The sequence below is a fragment of the Acipenser ruthenus genome, chromosome 47 (genome assembly GCF_902713425.1).
Source record: "Acipenser ruthenus chromosome 47, fAciRut3.2 maternal haplotype, whole genome shotgun sequence".
Classification (NCBI taxonomy): Eukaryota; Metazoa; Chordata; class Actinopteri; order Acipenseriformes; family Acipenseridae; genus Acipenser; species Acipenser ruthenus.
The window spans coordinates 3,862,669-3,881,086 of record NC_081235.1 but is presented as its reverse complement, the minus strand read 5'-3'; the positions used below and the strand labels follow the sequence as shown (position 1 = coordinate 3,881,086).

The 18,418-nt window shown below is 40.7% G+C and overlaps 1 protein-coding gene across 1 annotated transcript in view; it reads right to left on the bottom strand.

Moving 5' to 3' along the window:
* Positions 1 to 10,935: 10,935 nt before the first annotated feature.
* LOC117966300 (ephrin-A2-like) overlaps positions 10,936 to 18,418 on the bottom strand; it is a 105,669-nt gene continuing 98,186 nt past the window's right edge. Inside the window, exons 3-4 of the mRNA XM_059013921.1 lie at positions 16,802 to 16,867; positions 10,936 to 16,141 (exon numbers count right to left, since the gene is read on the bottom strand). Of these exons, the coding sequence (XP_058869904.1) occupies positions 16,020 to 16,141; positions 16,802 to 16,867 (188 nt within the window). The 3' untranslated portion in view covers positions 10,936 to 16,019. The remainder of the gene's footprint in view (positions 16,142 to 16,801; positions 16,868 to 18,418) is intronic.

The window sequence follows — 18,418 nt, the reverse complement described above, 5'->3', positions numbered from 1 at the left end:
ACAAGTCAGGACCCTTTCAACTATCCTGTTCAGGATCCCGCATAACTAGTGTGATGATTAGTCTCGCCTTCAACACCTGTGCGAGCTTCCCAGCTGACAATCACGTTGATAATGAGATCCATTGCGTCTGGAGTTTTTTTTAGTTATTGTTAATATCTAACTACAAAGGGAGTATTAATATGAACACATTTTTTAAAAAAATGATCGTTGAGATTTGATACTATATAAATATAACTAATATCATTAATTAAAACAAAACCACCAGACTCGATCTTGTTAAACTTGTTTGTTACTGTCTTAACACTTTGCAAGTGAGACCAAGATGTACCTTTTTTAAATAGTAGAATAGCTTTCTTAAGACATGACGGCATTGCTTGCCGTGTTACAGGGCTAATAATGAAACTCAGAGGTCAATACACCATTACTTTAACAAGTGAGTTCCATTGTTACTGAGGAACATGCCAAAGCAATGCCATTATCACAATTATACAACGACTGTCATTAATCAGTGTCACCTCTCAGCTGTGCTTTATTAGAGAATAATGGCAAATCATATACAATATTTAAAAAAAAAAATCAGTGTATTTTTCCATATTGGGTTACCTCTCTGTACAGTGTAGCCCCCCGCCAGCTGTGTCTGAACAGATTTCCTGTCTTCCCAGATCACACCCCGACTGATTGACAGGCGCCCGTGCCTTTTGCTCCAGGGGCACATCCTGCCTGCCAATCAAAGGGGCACCCAGGCAGAGGAAGCCCCGCCCACACTCTCTCCCTCTCCAGGAAGGCTATTGTCCTGGATTCTGGGTAAGAGGTGAACTTTCAACACAGAAGTTTGATCAACATTATTATACTTCCACCTGGGTTCTCACTATAACTGCTGCATATCATTTCCTCATGAACCTAAGAAATGTTGGAATTCAAAATAAAATTCCACAGGCCAGAATTGTTTGTTCTTAACAGTATGTAGGTTCAAATTAGGGATACGGAAAGCTAAAGATAAAAATGTGAGTGTATGAGATAACGTTCAGGCACTGTTATGTGGGTCAGAATGCTGGAGCATGAGGAAATCTGATGAGCGTAAAATATGTACTGAGGAAATGAGCTGGCTTAGGGGAATACTAGGTGTCTCCAGGATGCAAAAGATAAAGAAGGAGATAATTAGAAAGAAGCTGAAACAGGAAACAACTCTGCTGCAGAAAATTCAAGAAAGAAGATTGCGATGGTTCAGTCATGTGTCAGGAGTGGACACTGATAGAATAACCGTCAGGGGAATGCGCACAGAGGGACATGGATTGAAACCTGGGGGAAGACGAGGACTCGCTGCATAGATACCATCAAGAACGACCTGCAGCAGAAATGATTGAAGCTGAAGGAAGCCGTGAAGACAGAAAGCAGCGTAGACTGCATTCAGCCCCATCGTCTCGGCTGAACTGACGGCCGGGAATCTAAGAAGGTTCAAATTACTTTTTTTTTTTTTTAAAACTGTCTCCTGACCTTTTTGTCATGTCAGCAATCATTGTGAGGTGTTTATTGCATTTGCTCAAATATTTTAATATTAGTCTTTAAATTAGAAAGTGCCAGTGCCATCTAGTGCGCATTAGCAGCAAAAAAAAACCAAAACACTAGTGACCACTAGATGGCGGTGTCTCTTACATCTATAAAGACACTGATCTAGCCTAGGTTCCATATATCTATGGCAGGAAACTAGAAGTGAAGAGCAGCTCCTGCGCTCCGGTGAGTAGACACTTAATAATATTAAATAGAATATTGTGTATTGGTTCAATCCATTATGATAGAATTGTGAAGATATGAGTCTGCCATCACTGCAGCAGGCAGTATCCCTTTAGTGCAGAAGCACTGCATTGCCATTGATGGGAAGGGGAAGGGGAAGATTGAAAATAAATGAGTTTCTGTACTGCAATCAGTTTACCAGCTGACAGTCACACTCCAACCATTACTATCCCTCTTGTCTGTTGTCTTTCTGAGTCTAATTGAGCTATTCAGCTCTAGCCTGCTCTGTCTCCCTCACACACGCTGCAGTCATCTGCTCTGGCAGCTAGATGGCAGTCCTGAGCTCCCCCCCCCCCGGCTGCTCAATACAAAAGGGTCTGTGTTGGTCGCGAAACCCACAGGAAATGGCATCACTCGCCACCTGATGTCTCCAGAAACCAGTTTTATGGTGTGCGAGGCGGGATCAAAGAATGAACCCTAATAACAATAAATACTAATCCTGAGTCCATCTGCAGCTAGGCTAGGGTAATCGCTAAGGGACTGGGAGGGAGGCAGCGTGGCCTAGTGGCTAAAGCTGAGGGACTGGGAAGGAGGTAGTGTGACCCAGTGCCAGCGCTAGGATTTACTGGGCCCTGATGCAAGACTCTGAAGAAACCAACAACAAAACATATTCTAACATTATTTGAAGATGACTGTGAACAAGACAGTAATCAGTCAAGTAACAGTATATGCAAACATTTGAATAAATCAATTATGTAACAAGATTAATCAATTTGATTAATAACTTGATTTAGTTAATATTGAAACATATTAATAGTTTCAAATTAGTCAAAAAAACATATTAATCATAGGCATAAATTGGATTTCTAAATGACTGTACAAATGTTAGTAGAAAACGTTTCTAAAAAAAAAAAAAAAGTCTCCATCTCAAAACTTAGCCCACAGTACAAAAGCATATCCTTTTTTTTATTCTGAATTTTTACCATCTGTTGGGAGTATCACATCTGCCAGCAGAGAAATCACATGATCTTAACACTGACCTATTGCCAGAGCACTCGCTCTGTGTCCCGCCTCCAGACAGACAATCTGTTAGCTGTGATTTGCGGATTTGTGTTTTGATTGACAGTCCGCCATCACTACCTTGTTTATTTTTCGAATCCCAGTAGATTAGACGGCGCCTCTATATTTTTTTACTTTTAGTCATTAAAGTGAGCTCAGAAAAAAGAGAAATTGACTCAGGACTGGGCCCCCCAAAGGCTGGACCCAGGTGCAGTTGCGTCCCTTGCATAACCCCTGACGGCCCTGGTGTGACTTAGTGGTTAGAGCTGAGAGACTGGGAGGGAGGCAGTGTGGTCTAGTGGTTAGAGCTGAAGGACTGGGAGGGATGCAGTGTTGTTTAATGATTGAGGATGAAGAACTGTGAGAACTATGTGTGTTTGAGTGGAGAGAGCTGAGTTTCTGAAAGCCAGGATAGACTAGACCAGCTTCTCTACACATTACTGAGTTCTGGTTTCTTTAGTAAATGAATAGGAGAAGCTAAGAAGCCACGCTAGTGAATAATCTTTGACTCAGCTTTCTGTTGATTTAAGCAGCCCTCTCCAGTCGGCCCACAGCAAATGAGCTGGTATAAATATTAATCCCCTCTTAAATATTAATTTCTCAGTGACATTTGCATCCTCCTTTGATCATATTTGTTTGACACCCCTTTTTTCTTTCTAAGCTTCTTGCTTCATGTCACTGAAGTGAATGAAAGATTAATGGTGGGTCTCTGGAGGGTAACTGGCTCAGCTTTCTGTAGCTGAATGAGGGCAAAGGGGAAAAAAGAAATAACTGGTTTGAACCCAGGATCAAATAGGCTTTGATCTCTCTGGAAGCCTCCAAGTCCCTTAGCTCCATTCATCAGCCAACACTGCCTCGCACAGTCCTCGACTCTAACCACGAGAGCAAGCTGCTTCCCTCCCTCCCTGCATCTCAGCTCTCATCACTAGACCAATCTGCTTTCCTCTCTCCCCCTCAGCTCTAACCACTAGACCACACTGCCTCCCTCCCTGTCTCTCAGCTCTAGCCATTATACCACACTGCTTCCTCTCAGTTCCTCAGCTCTAACCACTCGACCAGTGGTAATGTTTCTGACTTTAATAAAAAAAAAAGTTTTTCAAATCCTTGGTTATCAGTAATACGACCACAGGCCCTATTTTGGTGCAAGGAATAAAAACAATGAAAAACTCTGCCGGTGTGGGGACGCTTGTACACTGATTGAGTCTGTCCGTCTGTCTGTCATACTCTACATGGTGAACATGGTAACTTTCTTGACTGAACTTCACCAAACTTTTATCAGACACTCCGTAGGTCTCCGACTGCTTTTGGCTGGAATCCGATCGGCTACAGATTTTGTACCAATGTTTTCAACCCTTCAGGTACCGTGCGATTATTACACGATCATGAGGACCCTCTGTGTGCCCCTGGAATGGTTTTACTAGGGGGTTAATGCATGTCAGAAAATATACTATTACCCTCAAAATACGGGCCCCACACACCTGCCGAAAAGGACGACTTTAAGGTAGAACAAACAGCCTTCTATCATTCATGGTCTTTGGTTTCCAATTCATGTTTGTTTTTTATCACATTTGTTAAAAAGTTTGAGGTCAGCAAGGTTGGTAGCAATATGTTCTCTACTAAAGACCGTGACAAGAAGCAATGAGTCTGATATTTTGTTTTTTTTTATTACAGGGAAACTAGGACAAGTGTTGAAGGTGAGACTAATAATTAAACGAGTGTCAGTCTCTTAGTCTCACATCCCTTGTGGGCAACCAACTAGAAGCATCTTGTGAAGGTCTTTAATAGACACCATGTTGCTATGGACCACGCTGACATCAAACGTGTTAACAATACGTTTCAAGCACGTGTAAGCAGTGCTGCACAAACTGATCATTCGATTATTCAAGCTCTCCACAAGTGAGGGGCATTGGTGTTGATTGGGCTAATTTACCATTCCAAGTGAAACGAGTGAAGAAACATCTGCTTGGATTTGTGTGGATCGCTGTTCTACAGTCCAAGAAAAAAGCAGTCCCCAAATCCAAGCAGCTGTTTCTTGACTTGTTTCACTTGGAATGGTAAATCACCCCATTCATCACCAACGACCCTCATCTGATTGCCAGCCCCTGATTTCTGTGGAGCGCTCCATCCGAATAACCGGTTTGTGCGGCACTATGCGAAGGGGAAGCTAAACAAGAAATGGAAACCAAATAACATGAATATTACATGATTTTGCAAACCCTTTTATTCTATCTTGAAGACCATCTCTTCCGCAGTTAATTATAACCAGGTTTGGCTGTCGGTGAGGTAAATGGCTTCACTTCTCCACCCTTAGCACTTGGGACCCGGCCTCTTTGGAAATGAGGAAGCCCTTGCACCAGTCTACACCCAGTGACAGCATCTTTAGAACCTAATCACTGACACGTGTGCCACTGTAGCACACATTCAGAGGCTGCTAATGGGATCCAAACACGAAAGCTGCAGTCAGGTGTGCTGCTGCCTGTTTCCTCATCATCCCACTTCAGTTCCCCATGCCCATCATAGGGCTACAGATCCCAGCTCCTCACTAGCTTGTCATAAAGAATAAATACTTACTTAGCCCGCTTTATCAAATTCACCTCCCTGCGGACATAATTAGCCGGATGATTGACAGCCCCACTTTTTTCCATGTTGACTTCAATAATGTCAGGATTGGAGACAGGGAGGAATGAAAGCAGGTGATTTGAAAGGTTTCCTCTCTCGCTCCCCCTCCCCCTTTCCTCCCCTCCTCGATTCATCGCAGCTCAGGATTCTCGCGGAGATTTCTTTTACTGAACGTGACAGAAATTGCTGTTTTGTTTTGAATGTCAGGTTAAATGATCCTGCTGGAGCTAACCCTCTCAGAATTCAGGAGCGGGCTTCAGTAATTAGGCTGGTTTTTAAACCACTGAATACCGCTTGTATACCACTCTTTTTTTTTTTTTTAGCACGGTAGAGAGAATTTTTGAAATCAAACAGTCTATAGAATTCAAAGGTCAGCAATCGTCAGCACCAGCAGTTTTCAACTTGTCATGATGATTCAATAGAATTCTTTTTGAAGCTGGACTTTTTCTCTTTTATCAATCAATCAATCTTTATTTTATATAGCACCTTCATAGTGGACTACCATCACAAAGCGCTTTACAAGATGCAGTAACAACAAGAAAATCCATAATACTTTAAATACAGAGAAATGCAGAAATGCATCATCTGATCATATAAAATAAGTTTAAATAATAATAATAATAATAATAATAATAATAATAATAATAATAATAATAATAAGTATTAGAGACATGGTGATCTGTACACACTGGGTAACTTTATAATAACCTTATTCTTTAAACATGAAATGTAATTGGAAACAAAATAAATATTAAAAACATATTATAAAAATGAAAGTCCACCTAATCAGCTAAAACATAAAAAATCCAAGAACTCCTCCCCCGGTCTTATCGGAATGCAATATCCGTTATGAATTTGAATAAAGGTTCATGCCAAGGCACACCCCCTCACTGGATGATGCTGATCTGGGAAACATCAAAGCATGTGCACATAGTTCAAAGCATAAAGGTTTTTAAATTCATACAGTCGGTCGTGTTAGGGGCTGATAATTCACAGGTGCTTACTGGTGTTGCTTCTTGCATGCTTGCTGCACTGCACCTGCATGCAGTGATGTAATCGTCTCATTATCGCTGTCATCGGTCCCAGTGGTTTACAGTCTTTGGGGGGCTTGGTTGTATAAGCCATAGTTTTGTGGGTGTAAGACTCTGGTGGGGAAGTGGAATTAGTGTAGCAGGATGTTGGCTAATAGGACGTAAGAAAATGCTTTGCTTACATGACCTTTAAAAAACAGTTCCTCAACCTTGATGTGACTGAAATGTTCTCCAAACAGTAAATTTCCTGGTTATACATGTTGTGTTGATCTCCAAAGAGAACAGATGAAATATGTAAATGATTTGATTTTTTTCCACTCTTGTGTAGGTTAAACACACAAGAGATGACAGACCTCCTAAGCTTGAATCACAACTACAACTGAATACAAAAAGAGTTTTTTTCTTTTCCCCCATAAAAAAGAAAATCTAAATTCAAGAACAAAAAGCATCTCCAAACTCCCCCGTCAGTGTTTAATTAGAACTTCAAAGTGTAATTGCTCTTTTCATCTGTCCCTGTAGAAAATAATGCTAATAAGAGAAGACAAGTCTTAAGATTAATTGGCTTTCTTTAAAGTCTTGACTTGTCCTTGGAAGGAGATCGCCCGCACATCTGTGAATCATTACCTTGCGTTGGGCAGCAGCAGATCTCAGCTCCACAGCACCATCAATACTTCACTGGGTTTACTAAACCTGCAGCCTGCTCTGTGCACTGCCGAGAGAGATCCCTCCCCATACTTTATGACATGCACAGCATGGAAAGACCACACAGAGAAAAACTGAAAAAAACGGGTTCTCGTTTGCAAACAATACTGTGATACAGCACTCCCCTTGTAGGGCTCTTCATTGAAACACCATTCAGACACTGGTCAAGGCAGATTCTTTGCATGCCATAATAGAGGTGAGGCAGCTTGCATCTTACACACCACCCTGCAGTATCTTTTAAAATATATAATTCAATAAGAAGAATTAAACAGAACAGCTCATTTTATTGTGATGTCATTTCCACCCAATGCAAAGATATTTAAGATGGCTGTATCACATCAATATCAGGATCTACTAAAACATACTATATATATACATTTTGAAAAAGGAAAACTGTTATGTACCACAGAGAGCAGAATCTAAAAGAAAAAGGTAATGCAAGTACATAAAAATGTGAATAATTGATAAAAAAAAATTATATATATTTATAATTGATTTTTTGGTATCAATTATTCATGGAATCTACCTATCTACCTATTTATATTTTTGTTTGTTTTGGAAAAAGGAAAACCACTGTGTACCAAAAGGTCCAAGATCAAAAAGAAACAGGTGATGTAGGTACACAAAAATGTGAAGAATTGATAAAGAATCTATTGTATGAGGACGTTTCGGACTAAAAGTCCTTCTTCAGCAGGATGAAAAAAGCAGAGCTGTAAACAATGTTAGAAAGGCTTTACATGCATCAGGTTAAACTTTATTTTAATTACAAATCTCTTTCTGTGGAACACAGGAAGCTTTGTAAAATATTGCTTTAAACTGTTAACTTATTAAAGCTTACCAGTATCTGACTGTGATCATACCACATGCGTGACCTTGATCGCTTGAAATGCGTGCTCCTCACGTACTGTACACAATGCTTGTTGCTTGTCTCGGCTTTTAATCTGTCCTTTTTAATTGTTATTGTGACTGTTGAATTCCTTGTTATTCTCTCCATGCCTGCTTCCATCAGTTAATGCTTAACTATTAGACACTGCAATCATGTTTCAAAGCTTTAACCAACACAGAACAGGTGCTATTCTAAAATAGCTGTGTATTCCTATATGAGCAGCAGTGTGGAGTAGTGGTTAGGGCTCTTGACCAGAGGGTCGTGGGTTCAATCCCAGGTGGGGGACGCTGCTGCTGTGCCCTCGAGTAAGGTACTTTACCTAGATTGCTCCAGTAAAAACCCAACTGTATAAATGGGTAATTGTATGTAAGAATAATGTGTAAAAAAATAATGTAATTGTATGTAAAAATAATGTGATATCTTGTAACAATTGTAAGTCACCCTGGATAAGAGTGTCTGCTAAGAAATGAATTTGTCGGGTAGTTCTGTATGTAAGAATAATGTGTAAAAAAATAACGTAATTGTATGTAAAAATTGTATCTTGTAAAAATTGTAAGTCGCCCTGGATAAGGGCGTCTGCTAAGAAATAAATAATAATAATGTGTAGCTCGGTCTTTTGCACTAAACTTTTACAAAGTCTGCTTTGAAATAAGGTTACTAGCAACTTTAAAATGTGAGTTCACTTCTCATTCCAAAAAGCATTCGAACTTTGTGATTCATTGTCAAAGTCAATGAAAAAGGAAGGTGAACCAAGGTTTTAAAACCAATTTCTTCCCATTTTTGAATACAGCACAATAGATTAAAAGATCCTGTTATAGCTGATCAGTGCTGTGGGTCAGATTCCCTCCATTGGTCTAACTGCAATCATGTGACCTACAACATGGGAAGTGAGGTACCATGGTTAATCAAAAGCTAACCACAGTTCAATGTTACTTTTTATTAACAATATCATCACTTTTTTGTGTTGAAGATGGTGCTTTGCTTGCATTTTGTAATTTGGAATCTGCTGTTGCTTCCTGATAACTAATCACTGCAGGGTCGAGCTGCAACCAGAACCATGAAAGACAGCAAGGATCACAACAAAAAGAGTCTCAATACAAAAAAAAAAGTAATACTGTTAAAAAAACAAGAAAATAGATGAATTGGTTTGCACTATGAGCAGCTATGAAGCTGTGTGTTTCACGCCTCCTTCTTTCAGCATTTCGGTCATTTAACTGGTTATTTTAACTCTGTGTTTCAGCACTCTACATCGGGTAGATCAGCCACAGAATGTGGCTATACCCCAAGCGACCTTATTCCAACACTGGATATAAAAAGAAACCCAATCCATTCTCCCGTGCAGAGAGATCAGGTTCCCTGCCTCCAGCACCCTCGTCTATTCAGCTAGCAGCTGCTTCCACTAAGCAGACTTCTTCAGCGCACAGATAAAGGTTTGGTGATTTGGCATTTCTTTCACAGAAAAAAAACTACTTCCTAGCAGAGAGAAAGAGCCGAAACACTTCAAAATACTTGAGCTCCCCTTCAGCTGCTCTTGTTTCTGCGCTAGTTAGGAGTCCTCAGCTTCACAATGAAGCCTCTTGGTTTTTTTCTCTCTGCTCTCCAGTACTCAACACAGATGGTTCTCATTAACAAAGAAAGCCAGCCCCCCAGTGTTTAAAAAAAAAAGTGTAGGATGTGAATCAGCTGGCTGAAATGCAGAAACAATTAGCAGCAGATTGCCCTTCTCCTGCTAATTATGCTAAAATATGTGTTAAATGAAGGAAATTAACATTGCAAACAGGATGTATTGTCACTGTTTACCACTGGGGGACGCGTCCAGAAGTTTAAGAAAGGGGTTTATATGTGTGTGTGTGTGTGTGTATGTGTGTGTGTGTGTGGAGGCTCAACTTCAAGGCTAAGGGGAGAACATTTGAGACACACAGACTGTTACTAACCTTTCACTGCAGCTCCCAATGTTGCTGCGATGTAGCGTGTATGACCCCCACCGTGAAGTTTCGTTCTTACATTCTGCTGCTCCCTTGATGAAACTGAAGTATTACAGAAAATGTCTAAAACAGTCCTGACCACCAAAGATGTGTGTGCTGTCTGCCCGGGGAGATCAGATTTCAGCCCTAGCACCTCAACCAGAGCCTTGATTTTATTAGTCAGTAATACAGTCCCTCGTTCCTTCCTCTTGAAACCGTGTCTTTCTTCAGTGGTGACTCCAATGCTATTTATTGCTCCACTGATGCGGGTGCATCTTTAATAACACATGCTATACCATGGTAAAAGAAATGCAACACGCAATATGATTGCAGTCATGGTTAAGGACAGGTAAGCATGGTAAATCTCAGATAAAACACATACATCAATACAACTAGATGCATATTAAAAGTATAGTAAACTGCAAAATTACATTGCAAATTTACCAGGCTAAACTTTGAAAAAAATGAAATGAATAAAGAAATCAGACTCATCTCATTAGCAGCAGTAATTAACTGAACCAGCTAAGTCACAATGCAATCGTCAGCCAGGAAGCTCACACAGGTGCAGACTGTGAGATCACATTAGTCCTACATTGATGATTCAAAAAAGCCACGCGGGGAACTAACTCAAAGCATCTTAGTAACTTTTTTACAAATTAGTTTGAAGCATGTGATGAAAAAGCAAGAGTAAAAAATTGGAAACCAAATACCACGAATGATAAGTGGCTCAGGAGATTATTTAATATGCACACTATTTTTTCTACCTTTAAGCTGGCACCAATATTCAGTATATGTGGGGACTTAAATTCAAGTTCAATTATATTAGCTTTTTGTTCTTTTACAATGTGCACAAAAGCAGTATGAAATCAGCAACAGAAGAAACTGCAACTGCAGAGCAGCAAACAAGAACACACAGCGAATCAGCTTGCTCCCTCTCTCTCTCTCTCTCTCTGGTTACAGATTTTTATTTTCCCATTTTATTATTATAAAAAAATACAGAATTCAAAAGTAGATTATTGGTAACCACAAGCCACAATGTCTGAAAATGAAAATGAAAAAGCTAGGCTGGGATACACTGAAATATCGCATTTCAAAACAAAGAGCAAGTACCTTTCATTTTACAAAAAAAATACAAATAATAATATAATAAAAATATTATAATAAAACATGAAAAAAAAGACCAAAATTAAGGCATGCCTTACACAACACACTGCACTTTCAGTGCACCACATGGAATGCTATATAAAGCATACAACGCACATTCAATAACACATACATGATAATACCATGACATCAGTTACATTTCAGTTCGTTCCAATTTAGATCCCTCTCAGTTCTGGTAGACAGGGGAAGGGCCTGGACTGTACCATTTGGGTGGGGCAGTGGGGGGGTGTTTGTGGTTTTCAAATGAATATTCTTTCCCTTGTACATTGATATACAAATTCTGTACACACTCTGTATAAAGATTCTGTTCTATAGAATTTATATAAGGGCAATTGACACACATTTCTATACAAGTTTATAAAACATCAACCCTTTTCTTTCTCCCTTTCCCCTATAGAATATTTGTCTACAGCAAAAATTGCCTAAGTTTGTTTTTAACTTGAGGTTCTTAATACAGCACCAAATAAAAGTATTTAGATAAAGAAAAAAAACACATTCATTCATTTAGGATTCATTTTGTGATTCAAAATGTACTCCAAAAGGATTATTTTGCCATGCAAGTGAGCTTGGATGAACTGTTTCTGGTTGTCAGAAATCATTAAATGAGCGTTATTGACGATCATTTTCACAAATGTTCATTGTGAGAAATGACAGATGAACAGAATCATATTTCAAAGGCTGAGCACAAACTTTGGCTGCTGTTATTACTATCAAAATCAAAATCTAAACTTAGAAAAGTTTTGCTTTAGATTGTCAGAATATGGGACTCACTAGCAAAAATCAATTCTGATGAAATGTAATAATCTCCATCTTATTGCAAGTTTTTTTAACTCGTAAATTCTGAGATAAGAAACTGTATGAAGGCATTAGCTGAAACCTATGTCTGATTGATTGACTATTAGTTTTAAGTAAAAATTACAAGAAACAAAGCGATTTGATCAACCTGGATCAGTTCATAAGAGCGTTTTACAGCACTAGGGTAACCTATCCATTGGGTATGCTGGGATCACCCCTAAAAATAAGTGGTTTATTAATTCCAGGAGGGATTCCCCAGTGCTGTAAAATGCTCTACTAAACACAGGGGTGGGGTCTCAAGCGGAGACACGATTTCGGCTAATCTGTGGGGTGTATTATGCCGAAATGTTTGTTTGCTTGATTTAGTTTGAATGAGTTTCATTCCGATAACTTAGAAATGAAAGAAGCAAATCAAAAGGGTTAAACCTGTGTTGAAATGCTCCACAGTTCCGGCACTGAGCCCAGTCGATCGTTTCAAGGATTCACCTTTTCTTGTTAATCCCCAACAGTTAGCTTCTATCGTTTTGCATGAGGGAGGTCATCCATTGCTTGATATTTTTATTTGGTTATGAGAAGAGTTTAAGTTGCCACCACAGTCTTAAATATTATTATAATTATTATAATTATAATAATAATTATAATAAACATCATCATCATCATCATCATCATCATCATCACAAAAACCAGAGAGGCTAGCATAATCACAGCCCCAAATCGTCACCACGGCCGACAAACACTTTGTAATACTCCCAGCAATAAAAGAAACAAACCAACGATACAAAAACAGATGCATTTTCCTACAGAACAAATAACAAAACAAAACCAGCTGTTATAGCGTTTGCACATTTGAACGACTCCAGCGAGCGCCGGTTCAATGACCGTAGCGGACGGCTGCCGGATGTGGCAGAAACCCTCCAGCTGTCTCAATGAAGTCACCGAATCAGTGTGTGTATCCCTGTGAGTGAATGGAACGCAGGTGAAGAGAAGAGGCAGTGCGGCCCATAGAAGCTCGTCCCTAGCCCTTGCTGTTACTCCTTCACTCGCTCACTTATTTATTTTTACATTTTCTGTTAACTTTCCATTCTGAACTTTACTCCAGGGCAACTTGACATGCTAAATTTGAAACCGTGATTTGGGTTAACCATGCCTATACCATTTAGGGTTTTATAAACCTTTATAAACGTACCCGTCTTTTTTTAATCTAGACTAATGCTCGTACCCTTAAACCGTGGTTTAACCTGGTTGCCCTTCTCAAGTGCAATAATGTGAACTGAGCTAGACACAAGAGCGTCTCATTTAACCTTCCCCTAGACTTTGTTTTAGCCAATTTGGTCTACGAAACCCAACATTTCCATTGACTTGCATCTCCGTTCCAAGATCCCTTTCAATCCTATTCATTTTGTACTTGTCCAATGCATTTGTGATATGCAGTATTACTATTTCATTTGCCAGCATGTCTGAATCCCTTTGAAATAAATGTGAATTATCTGTGCGCACTGCTCCCTCTAGTTTTATACCATCTGCAAATGTAATAAAATGTATTTATATAAATAAAGAACGGTAAGGGTCCAAGTACTTCACCCCAATCTGATTTTACATGACTTTCTCAACACTTTTAAAGTAAATTATATTTTAAGTGCTTCCATAAGCTACCGTAGCTGTAACCTCCTAAAATGATAAGTTTAGTTAGTTAGGGCCCTCCTCTTCTAAATCCATGCTGGCTATCTCCTATGATTCCACTGCAAACTCTTCAAGTTTACCCCTTAATATTTATTATTTAGTAGATTATGGGTATTTGACTAATGGGTTAGCAGTTATCTGGGCCCATTTTAAATAAGGCCAGCCTGTGTTTAGTGGCCCTCCGATAACTGGTTTTAGAAATACATTTTTAAGTGTATATTGAGGAAGCTGGAATCACCCATGATTCACAGTTCCTACGTTATCATGCTCCTCATAGGCTCTCATAATAATTTGCTATTCTTTCTATTCCTGGGGTCATGCCCATATTGACAGACCTCTTTAACTAACAGCTTGACCCAAACCGACTCCGGTTCCTTGGCTTGTAGTCCTTCCCTGAGGTAAAGACTCCCAATTCCTCTCTCTTCCTTACCAATCTGTCCTTTCAGAAGAGATTATACTCCTCTATGTAGAATTTGTCCCCCATCTTCTGGAGCTAGCTACGTTCATACAATACCTACAATACCTAAATATTTTGAAGGGGTTTTGATGGGTTGAGGCCTCCTGAGCCCTTCTCAAACTAGAACAACAGTGCGACAGTTTCAGTTCTATGTTTTTTCAAGTTCATCAGTTAACGTCTAAAATCAGAAACTCTGACTACTGGACCTAAAAGGGACAGCTGACCCCCTGCCCCTCCCTGTGTCTTTCGTGCATTGCTGGTTCCATTGAAACACATTCTCAGTCTTACGTCAAACCAAATGACCAATATCTGGAAGGTGGTCTACAATTAAAGACCATTTACCACATCATGGTATCTGAAACCTCTTTCGCAGAGAGTCAATGAGATTTTCATCAGGCATTAAGATAAATAGACAATATTATACAAAGGGGGACATTCATATGAATTGGCCCATTCTCGTACTCTTGTAAACACTGCAACTAAAACGGTCCGCTGTGGCACAGAAATTCTTCCAGTGACTACATCTCACCCTGCTGAACACCGGCAGCTTTCAATATTGCTTTACGTGAAGCGTTCTTTTTGCCAACGGTTCATTAAACTGATCACTGCAAAAAGGAACTGGGACCCGGGCAGCTACCCAGGAGAGGACGCACTCACTCGATCAGCATCTGGAATGTGTCAAGAGGCTGCCTCCCATAATCCCTTTCACTTAGCGAGATCCTGGGAGGCCAGGGGGACAAAATTAAAACACGCGTCTATAAAACATCATTTGGAATGATTGAGAGAAAGCATATATGTGTGCGTACACATGCACTGTGCTTATGTAGATTGCTGTTACAGTCTTTGTGGGGACATGGTAACCTAGCGTGAACCTTATTTTCCGGCATTCATTTTTGCAATTAGTCCGATTTTTAAGGAGTGTGAAGACAATGTCTGAAACAGTGAATCTGCACTTAAATGGAGTCAAGGACAAGGACAGTAAAACGTGTACACATACACACGCAGAACAGCAGGATGGTGTGTGTGGGGGTGAGAGGGTTTTTGCATAACAGGATCTAAGATGAGCTGCTAAAAACTTTATCAAGGCCCTAAGGAAGAGTTTGCCGTTGAAGTTGGTAACACTGTGCAGTAGCTGCTTCTGCAGAGTGCTCTACAACTGTGAAACGCTTCTTCATTCTCTTTTAACTGCAGGTATCCCTTGGTTGGGTGAGAACAACGGTTTGATGTCTCGTGGTATCCAGCTCCCAGGTGGAGCAAGATCATGAAACCTTTGAACCAAACACAGAGGAGAGTCTTTGTTCCTGTAGTATCACAGAGAAGGGTTAATTATTTCTGAACAAGAAGTAGAAGAAGAAAAAGGACAAGAAGCAGGTCAGCACCAGGGAAAAGGCAGGTTGACTACCGGCTGCAAAATTTGAAAAACTGACTCAAAATGTTTTATCCTCCCGAGTGCCACATGGTGACCCCATAACCCATCACATGACAGGGTTACATTGAACGTTGCTTAAAAAGATTGGGTGTCTTTGGCAGATTCAGAATGTGCCGCATAATCCAGGTTTGAAATTGAAGGGTTACAAAACGTGAAACAAAGGTCCTTCCACTGTCCCTTCTGTTATGTTGTGAAAAATGGGAACAGGAAATGATGTCGACCCCCTGGCAACTGGCACATATAAACCAACCAGGAAAAGCACAAACGCTGAAAAACAGTCACAATTAAAAACAACAGTGTTGGTAGATGGGCTTCAAATAAAACCAGAATCCAATCCTCCCCCCTCCCCCCATTCAATCGAGGTCCATCTAGTTTGAAGAAGTTCTCCATTTTTTTCTGAAAAATGACACAAACTCCTCAGGCCTCTGAAATTGCTTCTCCACGTCTGTGTTGTGGGTGAGAAGAGGGGTGCGCCAGCCAGCGTGTGTGAACCCTCACAGTGCTACGAGGAGAGGAGGAGTGAGAGCAGCAGGGACACTGTCAGAGCCAGGGGGCACAGCAAGAAGCCACAGCCCGAGTTATCATCAGTGAGGAAGGGCTCCGGAGACTCGTACACAGAGTCATCTGAAACCAAGGGAGAGGAGAGTCAGACAGGAGAGGCACAGGATAAACATACGCAACCCTGAAGCGCTCAATCACAATTCAAAGGTAAACATAAGACACCAAGTCATGGAGAACTTTTTTCGGCTGGTTCCTTCTTCAGAAGGGGTGAGCCACAGCGTGTGTCTCCTTGACTTAGTTTCTTAGCTTTAATTTAGAATGATAAGATAGACAGGGAGACATCAGACAGACCTGAATAAAACTACAGGAAACTATAAGACCCTAATGGTCTGATTCGATTAGCAAGTAGACCAAAGTTTCTGCTAAACAGAAACTTTCGACACCTTGACTTAACGTTTTGCATACCATTAGCAGAGCATGAATTCCTTATAGTCTCACAGTACAGGTATACAGACACGATGGACTATAACAGATTGAGGAAAACAATAGGGAATTTTAGAAGTTTTAGTTTCCATAAATGAGAAGGTGGCAATTAACGATTTCAACAGAATTATAATAATCATCCATTACTGATAAATTCATATGAACTACAACTTTGTTAATAAGTGTTACCAGTATTTTTAGCAGCTTTGGTTTTCAATATTTTTTGTCAGACCAGATAAGAATCAGGGAAGTAGCTGTATAATATAAGCACAGTCTCTCTAGTGTCCTGCAGTGACATACTTGTTGGCTTCACGTACACCTTCAGCCTCAGACAGGGCTTCCCAACGATGTTCAGGTGGGGGGACGCTGGAGAAGAAAACAGAAACTTGTTAGTCTCTCTCAAGCTGAGGGAACACAAAGCCACTTTGTAGCTTGGAACTTGGTTTCAGGAGACTAGGTTTCAGGCCACTGCACGGCACACCCGGGGAGACTTGGGGTTTGATACAGCAACCTCAGACGAGGTCTCCCGGTCTCCTGGAACCAGGTTTCAAGCCGCTGTTCCTGAAAGTGGCTTTGTGTTCCTCAGCTTTAGTCTCACACTCACGCACACTGACATACTGCAAGACTGCAGACTGGCTAAACACTTGCCAAACTTACTTTAATTTCTGAAGACCAACAACAACTGTTTTTTAAAGGCAATGTATACTCTCAGGGGTGATTGTTAATATTACTACATCCAATAAAAACACAGTAAAATAAGATTCTTCATTAAATCAGGGTTCTATATGTTATAGTGGCGGTATTAAGATCTGCCACTGTTTAGATCATTAAAATAGGTTTTGATAAATAATGAAGAGGTACAGTACCTTCACACACACACACAAAAAAAAATAGCATTACATATTGAATAACTCTAAGTCACAAGCCCTTCGGAGATCAAACCCTCTTTGCTCAGAAGGAAATGTATTGACCTGGGAGTAAATCCTTTATCCAGCCCCCCTGGTCTGGAGACACCTTTGTGCGCATTCTGCTTCATTTCGTATTCCGGTGGTGAGCCCCATACCGGATCCTGGGGGCACTGGAGTGTACCGAACCTCAACAGGCTGCACAGTGGAGAGGCTGCTGTCAGCCAGCAATCACCCTGAGATGAAACTGAGGGAGGGAGGGGGTTGGGCGGATTGAGAACAGCACTGTGTCCTTGTGTCCTGGTTCTGGGCTCTCTATCTGTGATTGATCTGCGAATGATGATGGACAGACTCCTTTGTGAGCAGTTAACAGAGGCTGGCCCCCTCCTGCGCTCCCTTTCCCAGCCCCCAGGACCTGACAGCTACAATATTGGTAGGAGCCAAACAATCCTCTTTTCTCTCCGAAGAATAACTGCATTGAAAGACCGGCAAACAGCTTCCCAGCTCTCTGTGTGCTCCATCACAACGGGGACACAATGGAGGCGGCTGGGTGTTTCGGACTGGGAGTGCATTAAAGAGCAATTGAGGATCGGAAGCCGCTGCCAGTGTGGTGTGGCTGAGTGATCTCTATAGCAGCCTACTCGACACACTTGAACTTCCACATGTGAACTCTGAGGTCCTGGCAGGTCAACAGGGCACAGTGGGGTCATTGGCTCAGGGTCTACATTGTCAAGGTCATCTTTCTGCTCATTCTACAGCCATTCACAGCGAAGCATGTTGTGAGATTCTTTTAAAAAACAGCCGTTTCAAAACAGCACTAGGTGTAGACTGGAAGTTTTTAATTATGTGCAAATTTTAAATTCTGAAGTGAACAGAAATGTTCTCTAACCACTGAGCTACTCAAACCCACAACCTTCCACACTGCAGCCTGGGGCTTTTCTCTAACCACTGAGCTACTCAAACCCCACTGCCTTCCACACTGCAGCCTGGGGCTTTCTCTAACCACTGAGCT